Raw genomic sequence first — 23,673 nt, 5'->3', positions numbered from 1 at the left:
TCTTTCTACTTAGAGAAAAAAGTTTGCTGTAAAACAGTATGCCCTGTAAAACACCAGGAGCCGCATACATCTGGTGTTTACTAAGTTTCTTGATTGCGTCATTTTCTCTTGCGCTTGGTTTAATCTCGTGCTGTTTTGTATTGTAACATGCTGTACAGGTTTTTAGCCTAGGAGCGATAGGCTGTATCACATAGCCTAGGTGTGTAGTAGGCTAGACCATCTAGATTTGTATAAGTACACCCTATGATGTTTGTACAATAAAATCACCTGACAACGCATCTCTCAGAATGTATACCCATCATTAAATATCACATGACTATCTATCTAAGACTATATATATATATATATATATATATATATACACACACACACGCGCGCGCGCGCGCGCACACACACACGTGTGTGTGTGTGTGTGTGTGTGTGTGTATATGAATGTATGTATATATCCACACACATACATACACACAAATACAAATGGGTGCTTTTTCACCTCCAAAGGGAATGCACTTCTGGCATTTCATACTGGGACCTTTTCTTTAAAGAATGCTGATCTAAAAAAAAAAGAGAGAGAGAATGCTGATAGTTCAGCCCTGGCTGGTGTGGCCCAATTGGTTGGATGTTGTCCTGTACCCCAAAGTGTTGCCTGTTCAAATCTCAGTCAGGCACATGCTTGGGTTCAGTCTCAGTTCCTAATGGGGGGTGTGCAGGAGGCATCCTATTGATGTTTCACTCTCACATCAATGTTTATGTCTCTCTCTCCCTCTCCCTTTCTCTCTCTCTAAAAGTCAATAAAAGTATTTTTTAAAAAAGAATGGTGATAGTTCAGATATTCTCAGCTGGTTGTTCATGTTTTAAGAATACTATTGATAAGCAAATGTGCATTAATAAAGTGCATTTGGTCTTGTCTGATCTTATACATTAAGGAGCTGATTTGACCTCATTCTTCCTTTTTCTTTTTTTTAATCTGAGTGCCACCTAATTTAAAAGGAAAACAAAAAGGTAAAACAATACTCAAACAGAATATTTGCTTTAATAAACTGAAATTTAGCTGAATATAAAATCTGACATCTCGGAGCAGTGCAGTTATGTATTTGGTAATATGATCTTAAGACTTGCATGAAAGTAAGACTTACAGGAAAGACTGAGCACCAAACACTAAAAAGGATTTTAGGATTTGGCCCCTGGATTTTCAGATCTGATGGCTAAAATTAGATGTGCTTTCTCTCCATCCCCCCCCCCCTTTTTTTTTTCTATTTAACTCAGGATGTAGAGAGCTGGGAGAGTACTTTTTTTTTTTTTTTTTTTTAGTAAAAAAAGGAAAATTCTGTTCAAAGAGCTGTGTGTGAGAGACTGTTGACTCAGTCAGATAAAACCTCAAACAGATGCAGGACTGTAACTTAGTTTACCTTTGCAGAATCATATCACTGGCAAATATACGTTCAGTGGGAGTGGTGAAGGAAGTAGATTTTCATAAGATAAGTTTCTAAATACAAAGACCAAATTCAGTTAAGAGTTGGTCAAAATGTAGTTGAATTTAAAGACCAAGAATATGGGGAATTTTTTTTTCAAGGGCAACATTTGTTTTTTCCATTCATTTGACCCAGATGTTACACTTAATAATTTTTATGATCATGCTAATTAGCTTTTAAAAAATATCTTAAGGATTACAAAACCATCACTTAATAACTCAATATCTATAAATAATTATTCACAAACCCAAAGTTGGGAGAACTTCTCACTATCTGTTAAAGTAGTTTTATTTAAGAAATAACAATAAGCTTCAAATTTAAATATAGAGTGGAAATTGCCTATCTATATTTCTACACTCTAAAATCCTTCTTCTAATAAAAAAAATACATTGCAGGTGTTTTTTTTTCTAAAAGATTTATACAATTCTTGTGTAATACAGTTTGATACATTATAGTTGGCCTCCTGAGGCAAGTTAAAGAAAAACTTGTTGTGTTTTTCTTAACACTAAAGTGTTGACTATACTTTTTCAATTGGCTTTTCTGCTTGAAACGTGAGTGTGAATCATTAGTGACCCAACTTTGAATGAAGGGTTGAATGTATTTAAGGGCTATACACCCCTCACCCCAAACGCTAGATCTCTCTGTAGTAACAACAGTAATGGGGACTGCTTCATGATAAAGAGGAATTGGGTATCTTAAAGCATGTGGAGACTAATTGTGAGACAAATGGATTGAAACAAATTAATGGGTATGAGCAGATCTTTTAATCAGATCAACAATTAGTATTGATCACAGTTCATTATAGTACTGGACAGATTCCTAATGGGTAACACATTTTAGCCTTGTTCTTTGACATTGATAAAAGAATGAAAGCATTATAGGTTTCATAGTACATTGTATTTAATTTTTCTGAGCATAGAAAATTCTGGATAAAAGTAGGCAGGTTTAAAAGCAAATTTCATACCTTTTGTCTTTTTTTCTTTTTTGTCAACTCCTCCTGTGAATATAGGATATAGCCTAAATCAGTGGTTTTCTTTTCTTTTCTTTTTTTCAATCTTCACCCAAGGATATGCTTTTATTTTGAGAGAGAGAGAGGAAGGTGGGGTGGGGTGGGGGGGAGGGCGAGGGAAGAGAAAGAGAAAGAGAGAGAAATATCAATCAGTTGCCTCCTGCATGCACCCCAACAAGAAACAACCCCCAACCTGGGTGGGAATCAAACTTGAGATCTTTAGGTGTATAGATGATGCTCCAACCAACTGAGCCATCTATCTGGGGCTACCATTTGTTTTCTTTATCATTGACATTCCAAGTTTTTCTCTGCTATCATTTCTCTTCTGCCTGAAGAACATTCTTTAGCATTTCTTTTAAAGCAAGTCTGCTTGTGGCAGATTCTTGTTTTCCTTCACTGAGAATGTCTTTTTGCCTGAATTCTCTGAAGGATATTTTCACTGAATATAAAACTCTAGGTTCTGGCTTGATGGTTCTGATTATTTTTCTTTTCTTTTTAATAAAAAAACATTTTGTGCCATCTGGCCTCCGTGGCCTCTGAGGAGAAATTGGCCATCATTTGAATTGTTGTTCCCTACTTTTAAAGATTTTTTTCCCTTTATGTTTAGTTTGCAGCAGTCTGATTGTGAATATCTAGGCATGAATTTCTTTGAGTTTATCTGGTTTGGGATTTGCTGAGTTACTTGAAATATAAGTTTATGTGTTTTGCCAGATTTGGGGAGTTTTCTGCCATTATTTCTTCAACATTTTTTTTCACCATGTCACACTTTTTTCTCTCCTTCCAAGATTAACGATAAGAATGTTAGACCTTTTGGTGTTATCCTTAAAACTCCTTCTGTTTTCTTTTTAATTTCTTTTTCTTTGTTGTTCTAACTGGGTAATTTCTATTTATCTATCTTCAAGTTAACTCACTCCCCTGGTCATTTCCATTCCTCTGTTGAACTCATCAAGTAAATTTTAAAATTTTGGTTATTATAGTTGTCATGATTTCAAGGGGAAAGGGGCTGGATGGAGGTGTAAGAGAGTAGGGGGGGATAAGTGGTTATGGGGAAAACAAAATAAAGGAAAAAAATGAAATTTCTATTTTGTTCTTTTTTATGTCTTCTGTTTCTTTTATTTCATTTCAAGAATGTTTACTCTGCGCCCTAGCTGGTATGCTCAGTGCCTAGAGTGTTGGCTGTGACTGAAGAGTCCTAGGTTGCATTTTGGTCAAGGGCACGTACCCAGCCCGGGCCCTGGTCAGGGCTCCTGCAGGAGGCAACCAATTGATGTGTTTCTCTCACATCGACATTTCCTCTCTCTTCCACTCTCTCTAAAAATCAATGGGAAAATATCCTAGGGTAAGGATTTAAAAAAAAAAGAATGTTTACTCTTCCTTAGAGCATGACTATCATAATTGCTTTAAGGTTAATCTGATAATTCCAACATTTGCGTCATCTTGGGGTTGGTATCTATTGATTATTTTTTTCCTTGTGAGTTGTTGACATTTTCATGGTTCTTTGAATGTCAAATAATTTTGGATCATATCCTGGACATTGTGAATCTTATAAGATCTGAGCCTGGTTTAAGTATTACATAAATAGTAATTTTTTGTTAATTTGTCCCAGCAGTGAATGGCCCAGTTAGGTTTTGCAAGTTTTGATTCACCTTCTGTGGGCTGTGATTCTAGTATCAGCTCAGTTTTCAAAGCCTTTGCAGTCTATTCAGATCTGCCTGTGTGAGTACCACCCAGGGACCCATCTGGGACATGGGCAGTGGTCTGTACTTTACTTCAGTGCTTTTGGTATGCTGTTTAGAGTCAGACCCACATGTACATTTCAGGGTTGAGCCCATGAGCTCATAGAAAACTTTATGGGATCCCTTTTTTGAGCCCCCTGCTCTCTATAATCTCACTATGGTCTGTGGTTTCCAAAGTCTTCCAAAATATATGATAAATAAACACATGAAAGGATGTACAATATCATTAGTTAACAAGGGATTACAAATTAAAATCACTATGAGATACCACTACACACCCACTGGTATACTTAAAATTGAAAGAGCTGATCAGTTGCTTGACCATCTTATTGGGTGACTTGCAGAGCAACTGGAGCATTCATACAATGCTGATGGGAATGTGAAACAGCACAGACACTTTAGAAAACAGTGTGTGATCTTTGGGACTAGTGACCACTGAATGTAATTTCCTCTTTTGGAAACTACATTAAAAAACAAACTCTGTCCTTTCCTACCCCCTATACTGGGAATATATTTGTACGGGTCGTTGATTGGAGCTGGCTAGTTACAGTCCTACTAAAGTTACTCTAGAAAGCTGATTACATAACACTATTACTGTAAACTTAGTCTTCTTGCTCTTAGCTGTTATTTCTTAAATTGCAACTGAAGTTAAACAAGGGACAGATAAAAGAATAATAAAACTCAAACCTGGTGATTATAATGTTATAAATCGTCTACTTCACTGCCTCAGGCATAATTAAAAAATGTGAGTTTGACCATCTTTGTAATTTAGCACAGCAATTAAGTTTTACCTATGCAAAAAACTTAGATTAGTTCACACTTGCATTGCTCTGAAATTGTTATTTTTATGTGTTCTGTGTTCTGCTTCCTCACTAAGACTCAAAACTCTGAATGAAAGTATGTTTCTTATTTATAAATCTCTATAATCTTAGTATAATGTCTGACACACAATGACCATTGTACTGTGATTAATATCATAATAAAAATTGGAAAAGAGTAATAAATATATACAATGAATAGCATGTATATGTCCATATGTTTACATACAAGTTAGAGTTAGCAAAGATAATTAATTGTAAGTCAACTATGACTAAAAGTGACTAGCATCACTTAATGACTAAATATGACTGGGTAGGGATATGAAACTCAGCATCTCACCGGTTTCCTATGAGACCCAAAGTGAGTGTAAGATACTAGTAACTAGAAGATAAGAGAAGGTCCAAAGATGGATACCTTATTTTATAAGAAAAAATGGTTACAGAGCTTGTGGTGGTTATAAACCTGCATTTATTCTGGGAAGAGAATGTCTATTTGATATCTCACATAGATGCTTAATGGGCACCTCAAATTTAATACACTCAAATTGAGGCCCTTGGAATTTATTTACCCAAAGGAGTTGAAAACATCCACACAAAAACCTGCACACAGATGTTTATAGCAACTTTATTCATAATTGCCAAAATGTGGAACCAACCAAGATGACTTTCTGTAAGTGAATGAATGAATAAATAAACTATGGTACAGCCAAACAGTGGCATAGTATTCAGCGCTAAAAGAAATGAGCGATTAAGCTATAAAAAGACATGGAGAAACCTTTACCTATTACTAAATGAAAGAAAACAATGTGAAAAGGATACATCGTGTATGATTCCAGCTATATGACATTCTGGAAAAGGCAAAACCATATGGAGATAGTAAAAAGATCAGTGGTTGGCAAGGATTAGCGGGGAGGAAGGGATGAATAGGCAGAGTGCAGGATTTTAGGACAGTGAAACTACTCTGTATGATACTATAATGCATCTATGTGGAGATATCAATAGACTTTCTCTTCCCAGAATACATGGGAAATATGGCATTATACATTTGTCCAACAAGAGTGAACCCTAATGTAGTAATGATGTATTGATGTAGGTTTATCGGTTGTAACAAATGCACCTTCTGGTGGGGCAGGGGGTGGGTAATGGAGACTATGCATGTGTGGGAGCAGGGGTATATGGGAAATCTCTGTATCTTCTGCCTCAGTTTTTCTGTGAACCTAAAATAAAGTCTATTTTAAAAAATCAAATGATTTTTTAATCTTCACCCAAAGAAATGCTTTTATTGATTTTGGGAGAGAGAAGAGGGTGGGGTGGGGGACGAGGGAAGAGAGAAAGAGAAAGAGAGAGAAATATCAATCAGTTGCCTCCTGCATGCTCCCTGACAAGAAACAACCCCCAACCTGGGTGGGAATCAAACCCAGGAATAAGGTAATACCACAGACTTTCTACAGAATGAATGTGTGGGCTTACAAAGGTGTAGAGATAGTGAAGGTGCCTGACTGTGAGTGCTTATTCCCCTATTTGCTTCCCTCTTCCATTAAACACATTTTGAAAGGGTTTGTTATGTCTTGGTTTTTTTAATCCCCCAATTTGTGTAGCTGCACCACCCTATATACAGCCTTTTTTTTCTTGTGCCAATTTGATAAAGGGAAGTACAGTTAGAATAGTAGGCACTTAATAACACTTTGGCATGAATGTCCTTGACAACTTTAAGATCACATTGATCCTTCATGTTCTTTCTGTCAAAAATTTTAACCTCGCTGTGCCTCATATCTGTAAAATGGGTGAAAGAGTAATAACTACCGCTTGTAGTTGTAAAGATGAAGCTTGTAGAATATGTCTAGCATGTAGAGTTGTTATCATGATTGCTATTGTTATTAACTGATATGTTCATGTTATTCATAACTGTTTATCCTATCAATCAGATATATTTTCTTTATGTATATTCATTTTCAATATATATGTCTTTAACCTTCCTGCTTAGTCTCCTCAGTAATTCAAGAACCGTCTTCAGTTTCAAACAATTTAATGAAAAGAAAATGTATACATTCAGAGATGGCAGATTTAATTTCTTTGGTCTTTTTGAGAGTAGAATCCCGAGAGTAAACTTACCTTTTCCTTCTTGTTGCAGGTGGTATGCAGGATTATAATTACATATGGGCCAACTGTTTTGAGATCACATTGGAACTGTCTTGTTGCAAGTACCCACCTGCTTCGCAGCTTCAACAAGAATGGGAGAACAATCGTGAGTCTTTGATCACATTGATTGAAAAGGTAAAAGTAGTGACTGGAAGGTTTGGAAGGTTGGGGCATGGAAATAATGGATTGAATAAGGGGGAATTCAGTTGCATATGAATAACAATCTATACTAGATACCCTTCATCTGTTTTTATTATTTAAAATGGTAGCTTATCTTTAAAAACTATTATGTTAGACTTTATTAGAACATATTCTAGTTGTACCTCCTTGCCCTCTCCCCCAGCTCTTTTCCTCCTGAGAGCTTTCTTTAACTGTCGTAAATGCTTTGGCAAACTGAAATAATAGCCAAATTTGTACTACCAGGTTTCTACAATGTCGTGTGATCATACTTGCTAGAGGACCTTTACCACTACATGCACCATGAACATAAGTTTAATGTAAGCATCAGACAAGCTAATACACTATTGGATATAACAGAAATGATCACTTATGCCTTGTTGAGAAAATTGGAAGTCTGGCTTTGAGGAGAGAAATTTCAAAAGCACATTACCAATGTAGATTTCAGATACATATGACTTAAATTTAAGGATTTAATATTTTTATCTGTAGTTTATTTAACTTGAAGGGATTGAAAAGTATTTCAGGGAGATAGAGGAGTTGCCTTATTTTTTTAGGAATTCTGTGTCAACGCAGAAAGGTTATATTTTCTTACCTTCCAAATTGATTGCCTCTGAGCAGTCTGCTTTGATTCTTGTTTTTTAGGTCCACATTGGAGTTACAGGATTTGTTAAAGACTCAGTAACGGGATCTGGCTTAGAGAATGCAACCATCTCCGTAGCTGGTATTAATCATAATATTACAACAGGCACATTTGGTGATTTCCACAGATTGCTTGTTCCTGGAACTTACAACATTACAGCAGTTTTAACTGGGTAAGAATTTAAATTAGACTCTAAATACCAAACCTTTGTTTATATCTAAGACAGAAATATAGTCTAGGAAATATTATTTAATGTATCTGGCTGTTATCTTTTCCTTGTTTTCTGATTCTCCTCCTTTTATAATGAGAAAATACTATTGTGGAGTCTTTTGTCACATAGCCTAATAGTACAACTGAATAGGAGGCATAATGGTAAAATTGAGAGGAAGGACAGTTTTAAAAGCTTGAAAAGATGGTCAGCTCTGAAAAGCGTTGCTTCAAGGCAACTGAATACCAGGGTATCAGAAACTCTGAGATTTGTAAAAGGCGTTTTGAGAGCTGTCTTTATCATTTTCTTTCCAATATATGAAATGAGTGGTTTCTCACCTTCCCTAGAAACGTTCCTGTAAGATCAGTTTGCTAAAGATTTAATTGATAATCTTTAATTTAATTTTTAACATTTGGAATAGTTGGAGTGTCAGTTTAATAAAGCACTGCAAAGAATTGGATAATTTATCCCTTCTTTGAGTATTATAGCAATGGTGACAGTGGATTAATGAACTCCATCTTTCAGTTCTCTCCTTTAAAGTGTTTTCTTGTAAGCATTCTAATCTGGAACCTGGTAGATGGTAAGAGAAATAGTTCTTTAAGGACGTAAATGGGGAGTCTGTGATAATATCCTAAAAGTCTTGAATTTATACATTTATGTTTATTTAGTTGAGTTTTGATAGACCACTGAGTGCTAGAGTTTGGTGAGTATTGTGCTTTTATAATGTTAAAGCAGTGTGTGTGTTAATTTAACTCCAAGCCATCTACTTTTTCAAATATTTTTTTTTCAGCTATATGCCACTGACTATTAATAATATAATAGTGAAAGAAGGACCAGCTACAAAGGTGAATTTTTCCCTGGGGCCAACTGTGACCTCGGTAATCCTTGACACAACAGAGACTGTAATAACTGTGAGCACAGTCACTATACTTAATCCTTTGCCTGGAACACAATCCTCCCACCAGCCAATTCAGCCAAAGGACTTCCGCCACCACCATTTCCCTGACATGGAAATCTTCTTGAGAAGGTTTGCCAATGAATATCCTAACATCACCCGGCTCTATTCATTGGGAAAATCAGTAGAGTCAAGAGAACTTTATGTAATGGAGATATCTGATAATCCGGGTATCCATGAACCAGGTAAGTAGTGTGGTCTTACACATAATTTTAGTCGTGCCTCTCGGATCTATGTACTCCAATATTGCTATGTTTTGTCTGAAAGGTCACCTATGGTATGTGTAACTGGAACAAAGAAAATGTAACCAATCTTGCCAGAAAAGAAGAAAATTCATTTAATAACCCCTATTAGATACAATATTTAAGATACTGCATAGATTATATTCTTTCTGCTAATGGTGTTTTTATTTTCATAGTATATGGCATGTATATATGCTCTGAGCCTGCTTAGACAGATATTTTAGTAAGGAAGCTGCTTTATAAGATGCTTTTTCCTGCTTCTATTGAAAGATATATCTTTTCTTAAATTTTTGGTTCAGTGTCTTTGCATATGTTTGGGAAAAAGTAAAGAGAGTTCATGATAAATGGAAAGGGAAAAAGTCTTCTATATAATTACTTTGTTTTCAGGTGAACCAGAATTTAAGTACATTGGAAACATGCATGGAAATGAAGTGGTTGGACGAGAACTGCTATTGAACCTCATTGAATACCTTTGTAAGAACTTTGGAGCAGACCCTGAAGTTACAGATTTGGTTCGTAGCACTAGAATTCACCTTATGCCATCCATGAATCCTGATGGGTATGAAAAGGCTCAGGAAGGTAAAGAATAACTGTTTATTACTGTTTAATCTTTTTTGTTATTATATGGTATGATTATTGGGAGATAGAAGAGAATTTGAACTAGCTGTTTTCCTCGAATTTCTTCATAATTGGTTCCAGCTTTTGTATTCTTGTAAGACCAGTTCATTCAACAATAATGTGACCAAGTTTGTATTTAATGGAGTTCTTTACTTTGATAATTTCTCTTACTTACTAAAAATAGTTAAGATTTTTACAAATTGTTCCATTTTAACACTGATTCTCATTTAATTATTTCAGGAACTTTATCTCATAAGTGAAAACTTAAACCAAATATCTTTTGAGTCCAAGTTCTACTTCCCATGCATGTTCTAAATCTGCTAAGTTATTAATTTCCCATTCCTTTGCCTCCTCTGGGCTAACCCATCTCTCCTGGGGCCTGGAGAGCAACTTCTTACACAGGCCGCCTTATGCAGAACACTAGGAGAGTGAGAATCCTTCTCTCCCAAGCTGTGGTCCCTTCCAGACAATGATACCAGTGCGTAGCATAGGTACCACGATATGAATATGCAGCCACATGATTTAGTGCTCTCACTGAGTGAACCCTGAATCAACTATTGAACGACCAGGTTCTCATATATAGTTATTTCAAATTCCCTCCCTAAGGACCTCATCCTTTGTAGCTTCACAAATTCCTCTCACATTCCTCCCTTGAGACCTACTGAAAGGTGGAGTGGAACTACTTACTACTAGTAAGCCCTCCAATATGTCTTCTTTATGCACTTACACTATTTTCTCATTATAACAACAATAATAGGGCTCCCATCCCGTAATAAAATGGAGTAAGCTTAAGTGTAACCCTTTTCCCCCCATCAGTTAAACTTCCAACTACATCCTTGACTAACTTTACCTTTTTGTATTACTTCAATGCGATCCACAATTTTCTTATTTTCAAATGGTCTGTTTCTTTGTGCTGTTTTAGTGGCCTGTATACCTGCACAATAAGAGTCCCTCTGGGATCAGTCATGCCCACTCAACATTGTGATCATGTCATTATATGTGGATTGTTGACAATTGAGTAATACTTTAATATAATGTGTATAGTTGGATGTTTTTCCCCTCAAAGTATGACCAGAGGGCAGAAGTGAAAAGAAAATGATTTACCTCTCTGCTCAAAAGATTTGGAAGAGGTGAATTTTTTAAATGTATAATGTAAAAAAGATGTGAATTTTAATTATAGTGTGATTGGTCATAGTGAAGCCTGATGTGTTCACACTTACCCTTGAGTTAAGATAGCTGAAGCAGTATGTGTAAAATGTAAGTGAAACATGGCTTAAATTTGAATCCTTTATCATATAGGAGATTCAATAAGTGTAATTGGCAGAAACAACAGCAACAACTTTGACTTGAACCGAAATTTCCCAGACCAGTTTGTTCAGATCACAGATCCAACCCAACCAGAAACCATTGCTGTAATGAGCTGGATGAAGGCCTATCCATTTGTGCTGTCAGCAAACCTGCATGGAGGTAATAGCAACTTGATATTCTACTAATTAAGTCTCGATGAGAGCATTTGAAAAATCCTGGTGAAATTTTATCTATTTAATAAAGTCTTAGGCTATCTTAAAACGGGTATACTGTTATTGCTTTTATGGCAGACAATAATAACGTTCCCTTTCATAACTTTTTAAGCCAATTTCCTACCTTGTTTTGCCCCTTCCTTTCTCCCCGCTCCTCCCATACTCTTTTCTCCCCACCAATTCTTTCTCCCTCTCCCTCCCCTTCTTTTTTTTTTCTCTCACTCAGTTCTTCAAGTGCTTTATATTTATCCCTCACAAGTGTTTTATATTTACCCCTCTCACTGGGAATTTGATAACATTCGTCATTTATAAAAAACACTAACAGATCCAAATGTTTAGTCCTATTTCTCCCTAAAGTTGAATAATAAACTCTTTTATGTAAGTTTAAATTTTGACATTTTCTTATCTATTACTTACTATATATATTTAACTGCAGCACAGTGACCTCATTCTCATGTATTGTCTGAGCTTATACATGTCCATATCATTCATCAGGAATTGATCAGTTGAATAGGATGAAAGATCAAGATGAAAAATGATCACAACGTCCAACTAGGGTTGTGTGAATAAAAGAGAGACAGTGTCAGTACCCAAGAGAATTGAAAACCTGTGTCTACACATAAACTTGTACATGAATGTTCACAGTAGCATTACTTATAATAATAAAAAGGACCAACAACCCAAATGTCCATCTACTGATGAGTAGACAAATAAAATGTGTAGGATGAGGGCTGAGGGCTGAATAGATGCAGACAAGCTCCTAGAAGGAGGCCATGGTCTGGGTGTGCTGGGCAAGTGCTGGCGGGCAGCCTGATGAAGTGAGGGCCTCACACCAGTGCAGCCTTAGCTTCCTCAGAAGCACCCAGCACCTTACCCGGCAGCTGAGGAAAGGAGCCAAGGATTCCTCCTTATTTTAAAATTTCACAGCTTTGTAAATATCTGAATTTTACTGAGAAAATATTCAAATTTTGCTCAGTTTTTCTGATCCTAAATATTATAAAAGTAAAGTTGTTTAAATTAAGCCTGTATACTTCTGGTTTCAGTTCTGACATGTAAATTATACCTATTAGTTGAGGTGAATTCCCAGTACCTTTCCAGTTAAGGAAAGAAAGCTTTAAGTGCCATGCCTAGCTATTTAATATTTTACTTATTACTTTGATTTTTCTATTGAGGAAATGAGTAAATTTTTCATTTCTATTAAATTAGCTTTGGAAAATTGTATTGGTTTTCTGTCTCTGGCAGTATTGTGAAAAGCTTACTTTATGTTAATGATTTATCTTGAAACAGATTACATGATACATTTTCCTCTTTTCTCTGGCAGGTTCTTTGGTGGTTAACTACCCTTTTGATGATGATGAACAAGGGTTCGCAACATACAGTAAATCACCTGATGATGCTGTGTTTCAGCAAATAGCACTTTCTTATTCCAAGGTAAGCTTGTGCTTATACATGACGTGCTATACAACTAATTCTGTCATTTAAAAAAATGCATGAAAACAAAGTCCTGCAGGACGCAGGCCGGGTGCTTTCTTGGAAGGTTAAGCTTTCCATGATTCCTTCTGGGCAACCTTATTAGTTTTTCTCCTCTGTTTCCCACCCAATGTTTGAACATACTAAATGTTTTTCCCTATTAGCCTTTAAGCTTAGATAATGTCTTTCCATCTATGGTTTTTAGCACAGTACCTAGAACATAGGGCATACTAGTTTATTTCATTTGATAAGTACTTAAGTTATAAAACTAGCAAAGTAGTCTAAAACAGGGTTTGACAAACTACAGTCTGGGGCCAAATCCAGCCCATCACCTGTTTTTACAAATAAATTTTTATTGACACACAGCTACATCCATTCTTTTACATTTTGTCTATGGCTGCTTTCTATTGCAGCATTTGAAAATTAGTCAGTCTGATTCACCATATTAACAGACTAAAGAAGAAAAATGCTGCGGTCATCTCAGTAGAAACAGAGCATATTTGAATAGTTGCAACAGATACTTTAGAGCCTATAAATCCTGGAATTTTCACTATCTGGCCCTTTACAGAAAAAAAAAATTGTCAACCTTCGGCCCGTTTGAAATGAATAAAACTAAAAAAAAAAAAAAGACCGTACCCTTTTATGTAATGATGTTTACTTTGAATTTATATTAGTTCACACAAACACTCCATCCATGCTTTTGTTCTGGCCCTCCGGTCCAGTTTAAGAACCCACTGTGGCCCTCGAGTCAAAAAGTTTGCTCACCCCTGGTCTATAGTAACATATAACAAAGGAAAGCCGGTAGAAATTTCTGTATTTTTTAAACTTTCTATAGGGAACACACATTACTTTGACAATCGGAAATGTTATATTTGTGTGTTTAATTTTTTTTTTTAATTTATTTATTTTTTTTATTGATTAAGATATTACATATGTGTACCCTCAACCCCCCAACCGCCCCCCCCCCCCCGCTCATCCCCTCACCCCCCCGTTGTCCGTGTCCATTGGTTAGGCCTATATGCTTGCATATAAGTCCTTTGGTTGATCCTTCCCCCTTGCCCCCACCCTCCCCTACCTTCCCTCCAAGGCCCGACAGTCCAATCAAAGCCCCTCCGTCTCTGGATCAGTCCTTGTTCATCAGTTTATGTTGTTCATTATATTCCACAAATAAGTGAGATCTTGTGGTATTTATCCGCTCTCCAGTTCCATCGATGCTGTGGCAAATGGTAAGAGTTCCTTTTTCTTCTTCCTCTTCTTAAAGAATACCTTTCAGCATTTCATATAATGCTGGTTTGGTGGTGATGAACTCCTTCAGCTTTTTCTTATCCGTGAAGCTCTTTATCTGACCTTCCATTCTGAATGATAGCTTTGCTGGATAAAGTAATCTTGGTTGCAGGTTCTTGCTATTCATCTCTTTGAATATTTCTTGCCACTCTCTTCTGGCCTGCATGGTTTCTGTTGAGAAATCAGCTGACAGTCGGATGGGTACTCCCTTGTAGGTAACTGACTGTCTTTCTCTTGCTGCTTTTAATATTCTCTCTTTATCTTTTGCTCTTGGCATTTTAATTATGATGTGTCTTGGTGTGGTCCTCTTTGGATTCCTTTTGTTTGGGGTTCTCTGCGCTTCCTGGACTTGTAGGTCCATTTCTTTCACCAGGTGGGGGAAGTTTTCTGTCATTATTTCTTCAAAAAGGTTTTCAATATCTTGCCCTCTCTCTCCTTCTGGTACCCCTATAATTCTGATGTTGGTACGCTTGAAGTTGTCCCAGAGGTTCCTCACACTATCTTCATATTTTTTGAATCTCTTTTCTTTTTTCTTTTTCGGTTGGGTATTTTTTGTTTCTTTGTATTTCAAATATTTGACTTGATTCTTGGGATCCTCTTGTCTGCTGTTGGAGCTCTGTAAATTATTCTTTATTTCAGCCAGTGTATGCTTAATTTCTAGTTGGTCCTTTTTCATGTCCTCCATGGTCTCACTATACTCCTTGAGGGATTCATTAAATTTATCGGCGGTTTCCATAAAATTCTTAAAAAACCTTATAAACGTGGCCTTGAACTCTATATCCAGTCGTTTGCTTTCCTCCGTTTCTGCCATTTGTGACCTGTTTCTTTGTCTCCGCATTTTGGCTGCTTCCCTGTGTTGATAGAGTAGCCCTGCGCGCCAGGTGTCCTGTAGGGCCCAGTAGCTCAGCCTCCCCAGTTACCTGGGGTGGACACTCTTGGTGCACTCTTGGTGCCTTGGTTGATGTAGGATCACTGGGAGGAATTGACCTCCAGGCCAATTGGCTGTGGGAAGCAGCTGTGTCTGAAGTGGGAGAATGGTCCTCCTCTGACCACTGGGTACAGTGGCTCCTGGATCTAAGGAGGTGCTAATTCAGCCCCTGCCTGAGGCCTCACAGCCGGGGCCAGGAAGAGGCTCAGCTGTGAAGCAATGCAAGCCGCTGCGGGGCCTTGGGCCTTCTCTTGGAAGTTCCGGGTCTGCTTGGCTGGGCTATAGTTAGGTACATTCACATGCAAAAGCCTCTGCTGCAGCCTGGGTGGGGCGGGGTCTCAGGGAGTCAAAAGGGCGGAGAAAGAAGCAATGGCTGATTCTCCGTGCCCGGAGTCGCGCGTCTCAGTGTCCCGGTAACGGCTGCAAGCACCTCTGAGGGAAATCCGCCCTCAAGTTCGCCCGCTGCCGCCTGAGAGAGCAGCCTCTCCCCGTATGTGTCCTGGGTTCCCAGAGACTTCCCAGAACCGGAGATCAGAGCAGTCGGGAGCTTGTGATTCAAAAAGACAGCCGTGTCCTCAGGTGCCACCCCCTTTCCACGCACGCGAGCCACCGCCGTACCTCTGCACTCAGCCTCCGCAGCTCCTCTGGCTCTCAGCGTGCTTTTCTTTTCTTCTAGTTGTAGAAATTACACTCAGCCAGCCTTCCTGTTTTTCTGGACGATGTTTGCTCCGTCCTTTGGGATAATTTTCAATTGCTGTGGGAGGCGACTATTTCCCGGTGTTTATCTATGCCGCCATCTTAGTTTCTCTCTGTGTGTTTAATTTAAAAACTATTTTTTTTTAAATATATTTTATTGATTTTTCACAGAGAGGAAGAGAGAGAGATAGAGAGTTAGAAACATCGATGAGAGAGAAACATCGACCAGCTGCCTCTTGCACATCTCCCACTGGGGATGTGCCTGCAACCAAGGTACATGCCCTTGACCGGAATCGAACCCGGGACCTTTCAGTCCGCAGGCCGACGCTCTATCCACTGAGCCAAACCGGTTTTGGCTAATTTAAAAACTATTATTTGAAAATGTTAAAAGTTGGGACTTGGAATGACTTTTATTTCAATTTTTGATCTTACTACTGATAGTCTGACTTTATTGGTTATAGATAATGAAGACTATTACTACAACTCTGTGTCCTCTAATCACAGCCTTTCATCATTCCACTTTCCCACACTCATTCTCTACATATAGACCTTGTGAGAGTGTGCAGAGTTTCTAACAGGGGCGTACATTTATTATTTTGGGCACAGCATTTTTAGAGGGATGCACATGGAATTATGAGGAGAATTGGATACCAAAATCATAAAATTAATGTGGTCAGATTTTGCACATGTCCCTGTCACATTCTGTGCCTATTCTTAGAATCCCACTCTTTACCCTCATTGTGAATTCTAGTTTCTTAGTCTTTTTAAATGTTCTTTGGCCTTTAATTCTTTGATTTGTTTGTTTTCTACTTAGCCAAGACCCACTGACATACCTTTCAGTAGTACTCTTACACCTTAGGATGTTTTATACCCTTTTGACATATCTGCCTTGCCAATCCGTAGTAATTATCACCATATCTCTTTTCCATTCCAGTATTCCAAGTATAGTCCAGAAATGTCGTGCAGTCATGGCCATTGACTACATTACATATGTATGCTCTCTAACTTCAGCTGAGCACTCACTTTTACTTGGCAACATTTCATGTTTTGCTACGTGACTCCCTGGCTCATTTGATTCTAAGCCTTTATCCTCTACTTCAGCCTCCTAAGCCCAGCTTTACTCCTCTTAGACCCAGTCGATCACTTTGCTTTGAAGTATAGTAGAACTTTAACATGATGTGATTTCATTCAGATTCATATTTATCTGTGTCTTACCCATATTCTCCCCCATTACTTGGTCCTACCACACCTGCCTCTTCTAGAATATCATTGTCCTTATTTTTTTCTGTTGTAAATGAGAGAGGTGATCATTAAAATCCTCAGTCTTTACTCACAGCCTCCTTTCTCTTGGTTGTGATCTGTCACGATTAACATGTGCCCAGCCCACCTTTGCCCCACCACAAGGCTTAAGGAAAAGCAAACCAAGAGAATCTGTGAAGTCAGAGGAGAGGAGTTAATGAAGGGCAGGACTAAAGGTGATTTGGAATGACCACAAAACATTAAATACACCCTAAATCTGAAAATATTAAAAAAGTAACTGGGCAGATGAGAGCAATGGAATACAAGGATGAGATTTCAAAGTACAACTTAAAAGATCTGGTGTGATTTTAAAGGATATGCACAGCCGAAACCGGTTTGGCTCAGTGGATAGAGCGTCGGCCTGCGGACTGAAGGGTCCCAGGTTTGATTCTGGTCAAGGGCATGTACCTGGGTTGCGGGCACATCCCCAGTGGGAGATGTGCAGGAGGCGGCTGATCGATGTTTCTCTCTCATCGATGTTTCTAACTATCTCTCTCCCTTCCTCTCTGTAAAAAATCAATAAAATATATTTTTAAAATAAATAAATAAATAAATAAATAAATAAATAAATAAATAAATAAAAGGATATGCACAATTTAAAGGGAAATCTTTCCACTCATAGCTTCTGAGGGAGAAAGGCAAAATGAAATGAAGATGTGCTCTTTGGCAATTGAATAGTAAAGGTGAAAATAAAAAATATATAAAAGAAAAAAGGGGAAATGTAGGGTTGACCAAGATAGAGAAGAATCATAAAATCAGAGGACTTGCAACTCCATCCTTACACCAAGGCAAATAAACAAAAAAACAAACACACACACTACAGTACCTCGACTGCTAGACTGACAGAAAAGGGTACCGTTAACCAGGAATCATGCAAAACAGCCCAATATCATAAAAATGAACCTGAATGGAGAACTATTGCAGAAAAGCAGGATATGAAACTTCATACTTACCACTTGAGGAAACCTTACCACCACCAAAAAAAACAATCAAGCGGCAGAAGGAAAACTAAGTCTGTACTCTAAACAGATTAAATATACCCAGATACACACTGAGAATAGGGAAAACCATGTAGGCTCCTGTATTTGAAAAATGAAAGCAGGAAAAAAAGAAACAGGAATAAGGAAGAATTGATAGAACTTAGGAAAGAAATGGAAGAAAAAGACAAAGTTCTCTCCAAAATGAAGAATTACAAAAGTTAAAAGCCTTCTACTTCCCAATTTCAAACTTACTACAAAACTACAGTAATTAAGATACTGTGAAATAGAGTTGAGAGTCCAGAAATAATTCTTACAGTTATGGTCAATTGATTTTTTTCTTTTCACAAAGGGCACCAAGACAATTTAATGGGTTGTGGGCTCAATCCCCAGTATGGGGGCGTGCAGGAGGCAGCCCATCGATGTTTCTTGTTCTTTCTCTTCCCTCCCTCCTATCCCTCTAAAAATAATAAAAACATATACATATATATATATATATATATATATATATATATATATTTTCTTTTTAAGACAGCTGTTTTGAGGAGTAGTATCTTTTCTTTAGAAGACAATAGTTGTAACCAGTTTTAACAGGAAAAGGTAATTGCACAGAGTGCAGTCAAAGCATAGAGGAGCCATCTCAGTCCCCCTCAAAGTCAGAGAAAGCTGCCTACTGCATGTTGTATGTGAATTATCTTTTCTGGACTTTAAGATTCTTTAAAACATGAAATGAAAGTATGAATATGAACAGGTGTGGGTTTTTTAAAGTTTTTTTTAAAAGAGTAGTTGGGTTGGTTTAAATAGTTGTGAGTGAGAAATAAAGTCCAATTTTTTTACAAAGCATATTTAATTTTGATTAAAAAATAGATAATGAAATATGTTTTAAAAATTTAAATGGTATTGACATCTATGCATTGAAAAGCCTCATTGCTTCCCTTGGCTTTATGTATCTTTAAGCCCCACATACATCTTATTAAATAACTGCTTTTATTTTTCCTTATCCTACCTGTGATTTTTTTGATACAGATACAAAGAAATACAAATAAAGATTCTGTTTCCCCCCCTCAGGAAAATTCCCAGATGTTTCAAGGTAGACCTTGCAAGAATATATACCCTAATGAATACTTTCCTCATGGAATAACAAATGGAGCTAATTGGTATAGTGTTCCAGGTAAACATTCGTTTATATTAAGGTCATATAATTTGATGGATTTTCTGTTTCCCTGAGTAATGCTTCTTGTTACTAATTTTTTAATTTTGAGAAAGACTCATTATTTTAAAGATATTGTTTAGTTTAAAATAATTCAAATAACCTTTTCAAGTGTTTTTACATTTGGTGCACATTGAATAAAAATAATGCACTAAAACTTGATAAAAGTGTTATGTTTTTGCCTCTGACTATTACAAAGAGCCTTAGAAATGCTAATAAGACAAGGGTAAGCTGCACTTGAATTCGTGAACATGAAAGTACAAGTGTTTTACCTGTACCACAAGCATCAAACAGCTCTCAAATGAACACATTAATTGCTTTTCAACCAATGCTGAGAAAAGATGAATTTGGTTTTTCACTGGGAATGTTGCTTACCTTTTGGGATCTGAATTAGTTAGAATTTCTTCGGAGTGACTGATTTTAATTTTTTTATCCTTTAGGTGGTATGCAGGACTGGAACTATTTACAAACAAATTGCTTTGAAGTGACTATTGAATTAGGTTGTGTGAAATACCCTTTTGAGAAGGATCTGCCAAAATTTTGGGAACAGAATCGAAGATCTCTAATCCAATTTATGAAACAGGTGAGTACTCACGAGCAAAGTATGGAATTTCTCCCAAAAACAAGAAGATACATGTGGTTTTCATGCAGTGATTTTTAAAAATACACCCTTTTGAATTCCAGTTTGGCTTATTCAGGTTTTAGTACATTTATCTAGCAAATTCATGGATGGAAATGAATTTAATTTGTATGAATGGAAAAGAGTTGAAAATGACTAAACAATGTAGTGATTTTTGCTCTTAATGACTAGTGATCACTTTTTACCCAGTCTTTATAAAAGGCTAGCATTAATTGGATACACATGTAAGCATTTGTCAAGTGATAGGAAGATGGGCTGTGAGGTAAATCCTTTTATTCTTTTTATTTTTGTCAGTGGTTTAGTGTGAAATGATTTTCCTTTAGTTTTAATATGCATGGTGGCCAATAGGTAAAGACTATAATAAATATGCTAATAATGGTTAATTAATTATTAGGATAATTTAACATACTTTGTGCCAGTACTTTCTGCTTTATTTTTTTTTTTTTTTTTTGCTGAGTGTAATGATATAAAGGCTCTGAGTTTGCATACTAATTTTTAAAAACATTTTATTCTAAAAAATTTTGAATATACAAAAAAGTTATACAACAAACACAATAAACACTTATTCCTTCACTTGGATTTAATAATTTTTAACATTTTTCTGTATTTGCTTTATTTAAATTATACACACACATTTTTGCTGAACTATTTCAATGTAAATTACAGCTGTTAATTTTACACCTAAGTATTTCAGAATGCATCTTCTAAAAATAAGGATATTCTCCTATATGCCATCCCCAAATGCCATTATCTCATATAAGATAATTAACAGTAATTCCCTAATATTACCTAATGCTATCTAAATTTCCCCTTCTTTTTCCCAAAACATCTTTTTATAGCTGTATTTTAGAGCCAAGGTCATGTTTCATGTATTGCATTTGATTATTACATCTTTTACTCTCTTTAGACTAGTCCTATTTTTTACAAAAAACATTTTTCTTTTAAAGAAGCCAGGTCAGTTTTCTTGCAGAATGTCTTATATTCTAAAATTGTCAGATGTGCAAAAGTTTGAACGCCGTATTTTATAATCCTTGTGATAAAAACAAACCCTAGCTTATGAAAAATTAGCCTTTCAGAAACTAACATATTTTGTTTAATAAGCGTTTACATTTAGCTTTACTCTGAACTCCCAAATTCCTTTTTGTTCCCCATGTTTACATTATTAACTATCTGTTATTTTGAGTATGAGCTCCCAAAATAATAATAATAGTTAATGATCTTGGTGTCTTTGTACTTTATCCAGGTTCATCAGGGTGTCAAAGGATTTGTCCTAGATGCCACGGATGGCAGAGGTATATTAAATGCCACCATTAGTGTTGCTGAAATCAATCACCCAGTAACTACTTACAAAACTGGAGATTACTGGCGTCTCTTGGTTCCAGGGACTTATAAAATCACAGCATCTGCTCAAGGGTGAGTGACTGAATACTTTGAAATTGAGCGCTTGGGAATAAGACAAACATAATTCCATCTGGAAGGTTATTGCCAGAAAGCCCTAAAGAGTTAAGCAGCCTTGGGTTTAACGCTGGGAAGTTTAGAGCTGGTTACACATTTGACTCTCCTCTGGTTGCAAAGTGAGTATACAAACTATCAGATGTAGGGATTTTGTGAAATTATGCACCTTGAACAGTGCATCAGATCACCTCCCCCTCTCAGATCACCTTCCCCCTTCCAGGTGTAAAGCCATAGTAAGTGATTTCCTTCACTATCAGTAACTATTCTGGGAAGTACCTGTTAGTTGGGAAAAAAATATTCCTGTTCTGCTGCATACTTGTATCATTTCCAATAAATACTCTTTCATAGACAAACATTTTTTATTGTACATTTAATGCCTTATTGCTTCGGTAACATTTTCTCTCTTATTGTAAATTCTCTTAAAAAGACCATTTGTATCTTTTTATAGGTTTTCTTTCCATAAAGATACATTTACTTAAAAATAGAAAATGAACTTGACTTGTATTTTCTTTAAAAAAAAATAGTTTTTTTTTTATTTCCCCCTCCTTTACAAATAGCTTAGAACTGGAAACACCTATTTAATCTGAAATTTAAAATTTTTACCTTCTAGTCATTTTTTTATGTTTTTATAAATGTAGATGTTACCAGGGATATTTTCCCCTCCCCTTACTAGCTATCTCATTGAAGTAAGGATAACTCTTACTTCAATGAGATAGCTAGTAGGAAAGAGAGAGAGAAACATCTATGTGAGAGACACATTGATTGGTTGCCTCCTACATGTGCCCCGACGAGGGTTGGGGAACCTGCAACCAAGGTACGTGCCCTTGTGCCCTTGACCAGGAATCAAACCTGTGACCCTTTAGTCCTTGGCCAATGCTCTAACCCTGAGAAAAACTGGCCAGAGCCTTTACCTTTTTAAAAAAAAATGATTTTCAAATATCTAGTGGCCCACAAATTGATGGATTAAACTTTCCACTAATGAGTAATGAGGTCTTTTCTGTTTTTCTTCCTTTTTGGTATAGTATTGGAAAAACTAAAGCAGCAGGTATCTGAAAAATGGGGCAAGAATGATGTATTTGGTAGATAATGTCCTAAGTTTGTACTTCTCAAACTTTCCCAACCATATGTCCTGATAACAGAAAAGTGAACTCAGATCCCAGGAGACATGGGGGTATCCACTGCAAGTACAAACTTACTTTTGAAGTCATATATTTAACTTAAAATATCACTTATATTTTACAGTCTACCCATCTCTGTTCTTTGTTTAATGTTTAAAATAAATATTAAATGTATCACAAAGTTAAAAATTTGACTCTTTCAGAAAGATGCACCACGTTTATCTCAAGGGTTCCCATGCCATGTGCACACACCGTTCCCCCTGGGCTGGTGTGCTCCAGCTGCAGAAGTGGGGCTCAGCTCTGTCTCCCTTCCCACAGGTATAATCCAGTTACCAAGAACGTGACCGTGAAGAGTGAAGGTGCTGTTCAGGTCAACTTCACACTTGTTCGATCTTCACCAGATTCAAACATTGAATCAAAGAAAGGAAAGGGAGGTAGAACCAACACTGATGATGCCAGTGATCCAACTACCAAAGCATTTGAAACTTTAATTAAAGACCTTTCAGCTGAGAATGGTTTGGAAGGCCTCATTTTACGCTCCTCCTCAAATCTGGCTCTTTATCGATACCATTCATACAAAGATTTATCAGAGTTTCTAAGAGGACTTGTGATGAACTATCCACATATTACAAATCTTAGCAAGTAAGTGTCACCTTCTTATTGCTTTTTCTTTCTTTCTTTCCTTTTTTTTTTTAAGAAGTTACATTCAGCATAGACTATGTTGAATGGTTCCTATAATTTATTTGGGAGCTGAATGTACAGAGAGTTAGAGTTCACTTATTTTGAAACATATTTGCTTGGAGAGCTTCCTAACAATGAATCTTGGAAACTTATGAGGAACATTGGCGAACTACTGCTTAGATTAACAATGTATGTCTTGTGCCTCCAGGAAATGTGAAATCCCTCTTTCTAATGATTGCTTTGACTGATTTCAAACCCCTTTTCCCTTCTTAGCTGCAGATTCATGTTCTGACTACTTATTACTTAGTGTGTTTTATTTTACTGGGGAAAGGGGCATATTTGGAACTGTGAGCTCACCTGTCAGGGATCATTCTTTTTTCA

At 36.7% G+C, this 23,673-nt stretch overlaps 1 protein-coding gene across 2 annotated transcripts in view; it reads left to right on the top strand.

Moving 5' to 3' along the window:
- Window positions 1–23,673, top strand: part of CPD (carboxypeptidase D) — a 56,083-nt gene that overhangs the window by 16,052 nt on the left and 16,358 nt on the right. For both annotated transcript variants that reach the window (XM_081109549.1, XM_081109548.1), the window contains exons 3-12: window positions 7,164–7,306; window positions 7,994–8,163; window positions 8,990–9,339; window positions 9,784–9,975; window positions 11,314–11,481; window positions 12,856–12,965; window positions 19,257–19,359; window positions 19,839–19,981; window positions 21,282–21,451; window positions 22,930–23,253. In XM_081109549.1, coding sequence (XP_080965675.1) covers window positions 7,164–7,306; window positions 7,994–8,163; window positions 8,990–9,339; window positions 9,784–9,975; window positions 11,314–11,481; window positions 12,856–12,965; window positions 19,257–19,359; window positions 19,839–19,981; window positions 21,282–21,451; window positions 22,930–23,253 — 1,873 coding nt within the window. The remainder of the gene's footprint in view (window positions 1–7,163; window positions 7,307–7,993; window positions 8,164–8,989; window positions 9,340–9,783; window positions 9,976–11,313; window positions 11,482–12,855; window positions 12,966–19,256; window positions 19,360–19,838; window positions 19,982–21,281; window positions 21,452–22,929; window positions 23,254–23,673) is intronic.

Source organism: Myotis nattereri, assembly GCF_964212035.1.
Source record: "Myotis nattereri genome assembly, chromosome: 16".
Classification (NCBI taxonomy): domain Eukaryota; kingdom Metazoa; phylum Chordata; class Mammalia; order Chiroptera; family Vespertilionidae; genus Myotis; species Myotis nattereri.
Note: the sequence above shows the minus strand (reverse complement) of the source record. Positions and strands in the feature narration are given on the sequence as shown.